The sequence below is a fragment of the Salmo salar genome, chromosome 02, assembly GCF_965601325.2.
Source record: "Salmo salar chromosome 02, fSalSal1, whole genome shotgun sequence".
NCBI lineage: Eukaryota > Metazoa > Chordata > Actinopteri > Salmoniformes > Salmonidae > Salmo > Salmo salar.
Genome location: NC_138292.1, coordinates 73573999 through 73582321, shown reverse-complemented (window position 1 = coordinate 73582321; position 8323 = coordinate 73573999). Strand labels below are relative to the sequence as shown.

The 8323-nt window shown below is 45.4% G+C and overlaps 1 protein-coding gene across 1 annotated transcript; it reads left to right on the top strand.

Annotated features, from left to right (window-relative positions):
- Positions 1–680: 680 nt before the first annotated feature.
- LOC106591929 (golgin subfamily A member 7B) lies at positions 681–8194 on the top strand. Its single transcript, XM_014183198.3, has 5 exons — positions 681–810; positions 2749–2874; positions 3084–3236; positions 6409–6510; positions 6906–8194. The coding sequence occupies exons 1-5, from the start codon at positions 799–801 to the stop codon at positions 6987–6989; spliced, it is 477 nt and encodes a 158-aa protein (XP_014038673.1). The 5' UTR covers positions 681–798; the 3' UTR covers positions 6990–8194.
- The last annotated feature ends 129 nt before the right edge of the window (positions 8195–8323 follow it).

Sequence of the window (8323 nt, the reverse complement as noted above, 5' to 3'; positions counted from 1 at the left end):
AACACATCCATGAATAAAGAATGGTACCAACACGTCCTCCGAGAGCAACTTCTCCCAACCATCCAGGAACAGTTTGGTGACGAACAATGCATTTTCCAGCATGATGGAGCACCTTGCCATAAGGCAAAGGTGATAACTAAGTGGCTCGGGGAACAAAACATCAATATTTTGGGTCCATGGCCAGGAAACTCCCCAGACCTTAATCCCATTGAGAACTTGTGGTCAATCCTCAAGAGGTGGGTGGACAAACAAAAACCCACAAATTCTGACAAACTCCAAGCATTGATTATACAAGAATGGGCTGCCATGAGTCAGGATGTGGCACAGAAGTTAATTGACAGCATGTCAGGGCGGATTGCAGAGGTCTTGAAAAAGAAGGGTTAACACTGCAAATATTGACTCTTTGCATCAACTTCATGTAATTGTCAATAAAAGCCTTTGACACTTATGAAATGCTTGTAATTATACTTCAGTATTCCATAGTAACATCTGACAAAAATATCTAAAGACACTGAAGCAGCAAACTTTGTGGAAATTAATATTTGTGTCATTCTCAAAACCTTTGGCCACGACTGTACACTAGTGCTACGCAATGATATATAGACCACGCCCCGCGCCCTACCCCCTCGTGTGAGGTCCTCCCAACCCCCGCCGCTGTCTGCCCCACCCTACCCCTCCTCTCATCCTCCTCTCCTCCCCCAGTCTCTTCCTCCCGCCCTCCAACCCGTCCCCGTGTCCCAGTAAAGCGCTTTGAGCTCCGGGACTCGTCCTAGTAGCCTTACGCCGTCAGATGGAAACATGGCGACAGAGGTGAGAATGAATAGAATAATCTATCCTCTTCTTTAGCCTATGTCTTTCCCTTTACCTCTATGGGCATATGGTTATACTGTCTTTCATATGAGCAGGTAGCCTTGTGGAGAGGGTTGTAACCTATATTCTGAACCGTTTGAATGGCTTTGTCAGTAACAGCAAGGTTAGCCCTATGGTAGAAAGGATTGTGTAGCATACAATCATTTCAATCTCTGTTACGTGGCAACGATAGAAATCAACACAACAGTTGTTTATTTACGTATAAAAAGTTAATTTCGAATATAACATTTGCTCAAACTGGTCAGGCAGGCAGGTTCATTTGGGCAAATAAATCGTCTGCTTTGATTAGAAATTGAAGCCTTGTCATTTTAACACTTCTTCGGTCAACCCTGACCGACATGGTATGTGAATATCATATAATCCCTATATCATTATATTTCCATATTAAAGGTGTAGGAAGGCTACGTGCCTGAATAGAGGTTAGTTAGAGGAATTCTCTTTGTAGCACAAACAGCATTTCCAGGGCAGGCTATGCTACAACTTGTGCACCGAGAACCGGGATAAACAAGCAATCCTCGCGCCGTTAAGCTGTTTTGCTGAAAGCAGAGCTCTTATTTTTTTGTCTCTAGTGTTCCGCCGTTAATCCGGTATAGGCAGGCTGGCCCGTGCTAGTGCTGAAACCTATTAAAGAGATATCAGCACCGTGGACAGCAACCCATTGAGGTCAAGGAGAGAAAATCTCCGTATTTAGACGGATCTTTTCATTTCCGTTATTCGGTCCAACTGCCTTTTTTATTGCCTTTCATTCAGCGACACATTGGGGAAACAAGCTTGACGAACCATAACAGCCTAAACTAGTTTCCCAAAGCAAGAAACTAGACTGGCCTACACACCTCAGCCACGCCTAAGTCCACAACTATGGACATCGAGCTTCTTTATGGGGGGGAAACGACCATTTGGTGCCATCGTTGGCCTATTGAGCCTTCTAACCCTGTTCTTACAGAGATTGATTTGTTGTGAGCTGTTCTGTGATGTTGGGCCTTCTTCTCTTGGCTCAATTCCATGATCCGGCTGCTGTAACAGTGTGCATGGTCCGGAGAGAGAGAGAGAGAGGTAGACAAAAAGCTACAGAGAGAGGAGTGAGAGGAGGGGGAGAGAAGAAAGGAGAGAGAGAGAAGAGAGAGGGGAAGGGAGAGAAGAAAGGAGAGAGAGAGAGAGAGAGAGAGAGAGGAGAATGGAGAGAAGAAAGGAGAGAGAGAGAAGAGGGGAAGGGAGAGAAGGAGAGAGCTACAGAGAGAGAAGAGAGAGGGGGAAGGGAGAGAAGAAAGGAGAGAGCTACAGAGAGAGAAGAGAGAGGGGGAAGGGAGAGAAGAAAGGAGAGAGCTACAGAGAGAGAAGAGAGAGGGGGAAGGGAGAGAAGAAAGGAGAGAGCTACAGAGAGAGAAGAGAGAGGGGGAAGGGAGAGAAGAAAGGAGAGAGCTACAGAGAGAGAAGAGAGAGGGGGAAGGGAGAGAAGAAAGGAGAGAGCTACAGAGAGAGAAGACCAGTTAGAGAGAGAGGAGAGATAGTGTGTCTGTGTCTGGGCCGTGATCCAACGGACCGCCAGACAGACTTTGATTGAACACCTCTCCTCTATCATCGTATACCTCTAAAGACTACATCAGCCACTGTTTGTATACATTATCTCTTGAACAGAGAGGATGTGTGTGTGAGAGAGAGAGAGCGAATGAGCAGTTTAGTTTTATTCTCATGGTGAGTCATACACACTGCTTCCTCAGAACCAGAAAGTTCATCCATATTAGAATTCTATCCACAATCTCTCTCTCGCCCCCCCTCTCTTCCTCACACCCCTTTTTCTCTCTCCTCTCTCTCTCCCCAAATATGGGTGGGTGGGTGTGTGTGCGCACACTCGCTCGCATGTGTGTTTGTGTCCTGTAGTTCCATAACCTCCAAGAGTTGAGGCACAGTGCATCTCTGGCCAACAAGGTGTTCCTGCAGAGAGACTACAGTGAAGGGACCACCTGCCGCTTCCAGACCAAGTTCCCTTCTGAGCTGGAGAGCAGGGTGGCTAGTCTAACACACACACACACACACACACACACACACACACACACACACACCACACACACACACACACACACACACACACACACACACACACACACACACACACACACACACACACACACACACACACACACACACACACACACACACACCACACACACCCCCTAATGGCTGAAAAGACAGCTAACTGAGTGTGTCTCTGTCAGATTGAGCGGCCGTTGTTTGAGGACACAGTGAAGAGGTTGAATATTTACTATGCGGAGGCAGAGAAGATGGGAGGCCAGTCCTACCTGGAGGGATGTCTGGCCTGCGCTACAGCCTACCTCATCTTCCTCTGTATGGAGACACGCTATGAGAAGGTGAGACCGGGCTAAACCACCACAATAGAACCACAGTAGAACTTCAGTAAGACCACAATATAAACACAGTAGAACCACACAGTAGAACCACACACTAGAACCACATAGTAGAACACCACACTAGAACCACACAGTAGAAAACCACACTAGAACACTACAGTAGAACACCACAGTAGAACCACACAATAGAAACACATTACGAACACAGTAGAACCACAGTAGAACTTCAGTAAGACCACAATATAAACACAGTAGAACCACCACACTAGAACCACATAGTAGAAAACCACACTAGAACACTACAGTAGAACACCACAGTAGAACCACACAATAGAAACACATTACGAACACAGTAGAACCACAGTAGAACTTCAGTAAGACCACAATATAAACACAGTAGAACCACCACACTAGAACCACATAGTAGAAAACCACACTAGAACACTACAGTAGAACCACCACACTAGAACCACACAGTAGAAAACCACACTAGAACACTACAGTAGAACACCACAGTAGAACCACACAATAGAAACACATTACGAACACAGTAGAATCACATAGTAGAACCTGAGGCCCAAAACACCAGTCTCAACGTCAACAGTGAAGGGGCGACTCCAGGGGTCTGGCCTTCTAGGCAGAGTTGCAAAGAAAAAGCCATATCTCAGATTGGCCAATAAAAAGAAAAGATTAAGATGGGCAAAAGAACACAGACACTAGACAGAGGAACTCTGCCTAGAAGGACAGCATCCCGGAGTCGCCTCTTCACTGTTGACGTTGAGACTGGTGTTTTGTGGGTAATATTTAATGAAGCTGCCAGTAGAGGACTTGTGAGGTGTCTGTTTCTCAAACTAGACACTCTAATGTACAGTCGTGGCCAAAAGTTTTGAGAATGACACAAATATACATTTTCACAAAGTCTGCTGCCTCAGTGTCTTTAGATATTTTTGTCAGATGTTACTATGGAATACTGAAGTATAATTACAAGCATTTCATAAGTGTCAAAGGCTTTTATTGACAATTACATGAAGTTGATGTAAAGAGTCAATATTTGCAGTGTTGACCCTTCTTTTTCAAGACCTCTGCAATCCGCCCTGGCATGCTGTTAATTAACTTCTGGGCCACATCCTGACTGATGGCAGCCCATTCTTGCATAATCAATGCTTGGAGTTTGTCAGAATTTGTGGGTTTTTGTTTGTCCACCCATCTCTTGAGGATTGACCACAAGTTCTCAATGGGACTAAGGTCTGGGGAGTTTCCTGGCCCTGGACCCAAAATATCGATGTTTTGTTCCCTGAGCCACTTAGTTATCACTTTTGCCTTATGGCAAGGTGTTCCATCATGCTGGAAAAGGCATTGTTCGTCACCAAACTGTTCCTGGATGGTTGGGAGAAGTTGCTCTCGGAGGATGTGTTGGTACCATTCTTTATTCATGGCTGTGTTCTTAGGCAAAATTGTGAGTGAGCCCACTCCCTTGGCTGAGAAGCAACCCCACACATGAATGGTCTCAGGATGCTTTACTGTTGGCATGACACAGTAGCGCTCACCTTGTCTTCTCCGGACAAGCTTTTTTCCGGATGCCCCAAACAATCGGAAAGGGGATTCATCAGAGAAAATGACTTTACCCCAGTCCTCAGCAGTCCAATCCCTATACCTTTTGCAGAATATCAGTCTGTCCCTGATGTTTTTCCTGGAGAGAAGTGGCTTCTTTGCTGCCCTTCTTGACACCAGGCCATCCTCCAAAAGTCTTTGCCTCACTGTGCGTGCAGATGCACTCACACCTGCCTGCTGCCATTCCTGAGCAAGCTCTGTACTGGTGGTGCCCCGATCCCGCAGCTGAATCAACTTTAGGAGATGGTCCTGGTGCTTGCTGGACTTTCTTGGGCGCCCTGAAGCCTTCTTCACAACAATTGAACCGCTCTCCTTGAAGTTCTTGATGATCCGATAAATGGTTGATTTAGGTGCAATCTTACTGGCAGCAATATCCTTGCCTGTGAAGCCCTTTTTGTGCAAAGCAATGATGATGGCACGTGTTTCCTGGCAGGTACCCATGGTTGACAGAGGAAAATCAATGATTCCAAGAACCACCCTCCTTTTGAAGCTTCCAGTCTGTTAATCGAACTCAATCAGCATGACAGAGTGGTCTCCAGCCTTGTCCTCGTCAACACTCACACCTGTGTTAACGAGAGAATCGCTGACATGATGTCAGCTGGTCCTTTTGTGGCAGGGCTGAAATGCAGTGGAAATGTTTTTTGGGGGGGCATTCAGTTCATTTGCATGGCAAAGAATGACTTTGCAATTAATTGCAATTCATCTGATCACTCTTCATAATATTCTGGAGTATATGCAAATTGCCATCATACAAACTGAGGCAGCAGACTTTGTGAAAATTAATATTTGTGCCATTCTCAAAACTTTTGGCCACGACTGTACTGACCTCTTGCTCAGCTGTGCACCGGGGCCTCCCACTCCTCTTTCTATTCTGGTTAGAGACAGTTTGCACTGTTCTGTGAAGGGAGTAGCACACAGCGCTGTACGAGATCTTCAGTTTCTTGGCAATTTCTTGCATGGAATAGCCGTCATTTCTCAGAACAAGAATAGACTGACAAGTTTCAGAAGAAAGTTCTTTGTTTCTGCCCATTTTGAGCCTGTAATTGAACCCACAAATGCTGATGCTCCAGATACTCAACTTGTCTAAAGAAGGCCAGTTTTATTGCTTCTTTAATCAGAACCGTTTTCAGCTGTGCTAACATAATTACAAAAGGGTTTTCTAATGATCAATTAGCCTTTTAAAATGATAAACTTGGATTAGCTAACACAACATGCCATTGGAACACAGGAGTGATGGTTGCTGATAATGGGCCTCTGTACGCCTATGTAGATATTCCATTAAAAATCAGCCGTTTCCAGCTACAATAGTCATTTACAACATTAACAATGTCTACACTGTATTTCTGATCAATTTTATGTTATTTTAATGGACAAAAAAAAAGAAGCTTTTCTTTCAAAAACAAGGACATTTCTAAGTGACCCCAAACTTTTGAATGATAGTGTATGTTCCTTACTTTCTGTCATACTGTCCCCCTCTTTTGTTATTTCTTTCTCTCCCTGCCTCTTTCTGTTCTCTCTCCCTCTCCCCCTTTCCTCCCCCCTCTTTCTCAATCCCCCCCAGGTGTTGAAGAAGATAGGCAGGTACATCCAGGAGCAGAATGAGAAGATCTACGCCCCCCGAGGTCTACTCATCACTGACCCCATCGAGAGGGGCATGAGGGTCGTATCCTTACAGCTACTACTGCTGCTCTGTGTGTGTGTGTGGGAGAGACAGATAAAGAAAAACACGAAGACAGAGATGAAGAAAAACAATATAGACAGAGAGAGAGTGAACAGTACACATGTATGGAGATTTAAAGAGAGGGAGAAAGAGATGGAGTGAGAGAGATGAAGAGTCAACAGTACACGTGGGCTCCCAAGAATAAGGATCTTGTACAGTGTGTGTGTATTGGATAGACCCAGCCCCTGGCTATAGACCCAGACCCTGGCTATAGACCCAGCCCCTGGCTATAGACCCAGACCCTGGCTATAGACCCAGACCCTGGCTATAGACCCAGCCCCTTGCTATAGACCCACCCTATTGGAGTGTGTTCCTTCCTTTAACCACATCCTGTCCAGATAGAGATCTCTATCTATGAGGACCGAGGCTCCAGTGGCTCCTGCTCAGGCTCCAGCTCTACGTCCGGCAGCAGTGCTCGGTGACCGGGTACATGTCACCTCCTCACCCCCCCCGGTCCCTGGAACACTACACCCAACCGCGGTGTTCGGTGACTGGCTCCACGGCACCTCTACCCCCCTGATCCCTGGAGCTCTACAACCCTGGTCCCTTAGAGAACCACCCCAACAGCAGTGCTTGGTGGACTGGGTATGCCTCACCTACCGCAACCACAATGGCCCTGACCGTAACAAACTTGAGCTAACCGACCGAACACTCGATCGCAACTGAACCACATGGACCGGAGCAGATCAAGCCGAATCTATCAACGTTGGGAATACTGATGATATAAAATAGCATTTTGATTACGTCCCAAATGGCAACTTTTTTTGTCCCTGGTAAAAAAAAAGAAAAAAAAGACACTATATTGGGAATAGGGAGCCATTTGGGACACAAGTCCTCCTATAGTGCACTAGTTTGGGGCGCTGGTTAAAAGTAGTGCACTGTATGGAGGATAGTAGTGTACAAGATAGGGAATAGGGTGTCAGTTGACATGGAACCGTGATGGACTACTACACACCTACCTGCCTGCCTGTATTCATTAGTGCACATCGTAGTAAAACGTTTTAACCAGGGAAAACAGTTCTTATTGGACAAGTTTCAGGTAGTCCCTCTACTGTTTCAGTTTGTTTTCTGCCGTTTGGTGTCTTGTGAATAGGCCTAGTAGCAAACAGATGAATGTAGCTAGTTCCATCCAGAGACATATTTTAGCCTCTATAAATGGCTCTGGTACCATCCACTGGTCAGTGTCATAATGCAGCTTGGCATCAAACACTCCACAACCCAGCTAACCTCTTGTCTTCAGTGCTGAACCACCAGCTCTCCTAGATCATGATTATGCAAATACACAGCTACCTGTATAGACTATGTAGCATCCTTTAACATAGTGTTCTTCAATCCTGGTCTTTTAGTGCTGGTCTGGAACAAAAGCTTGCACCAGGACCCTGTAAAATAAAGTAATGAACAATTCTTCCTGCACGCGCACAAACACTCCTTCCTTTTTTGCTACACAAACCCTCCTCCAAAGAACCATAAACTGCCAAAATGTAATTATTTCCTGATGTGAAGTGTCTGCCTTTTTATTTTAATCTGGGACATGTTTATGCAAAAGTTGAGAACTAGAACCTTCATAATGCTTGTTGTTTGATACTCATGATCAGAAGAACTTTAATAAATAACTACTGCTCTTCCATCGCTCCATTTTAACATGAATGTCATTCTTTTTCACTGTCAAGGAAAATACGCACTGGGCAACACTGGCTTTGAGTTCCATGTCATTTCAGTGGAATAGACCTTGAATTGACTTCTCTAGTATCGTATC

What these genes read in the sequence shown, in the direction of transcription:
- LOC106591929 (XM_014183198.3), top strand. An exon ending in CTTCTGAGCTGGAGAGCAGG is followed by an intron (nt 2,875 to 3,083) that starts GTGGCTAGTCTA and finishes TGTCTCTGTCAG; the next exon opens with ATTGAGCGGCCGTTGTTTGA. An exon ending in TGGAGACACGCTATGAGAAG is followed by an intron (nt 3,237 to 6,408) that starts GTGAGACCGGGC and finishes AATCCCCCCCAG; the next exon opens with GTGTTGAAGAAGATAGGCAG.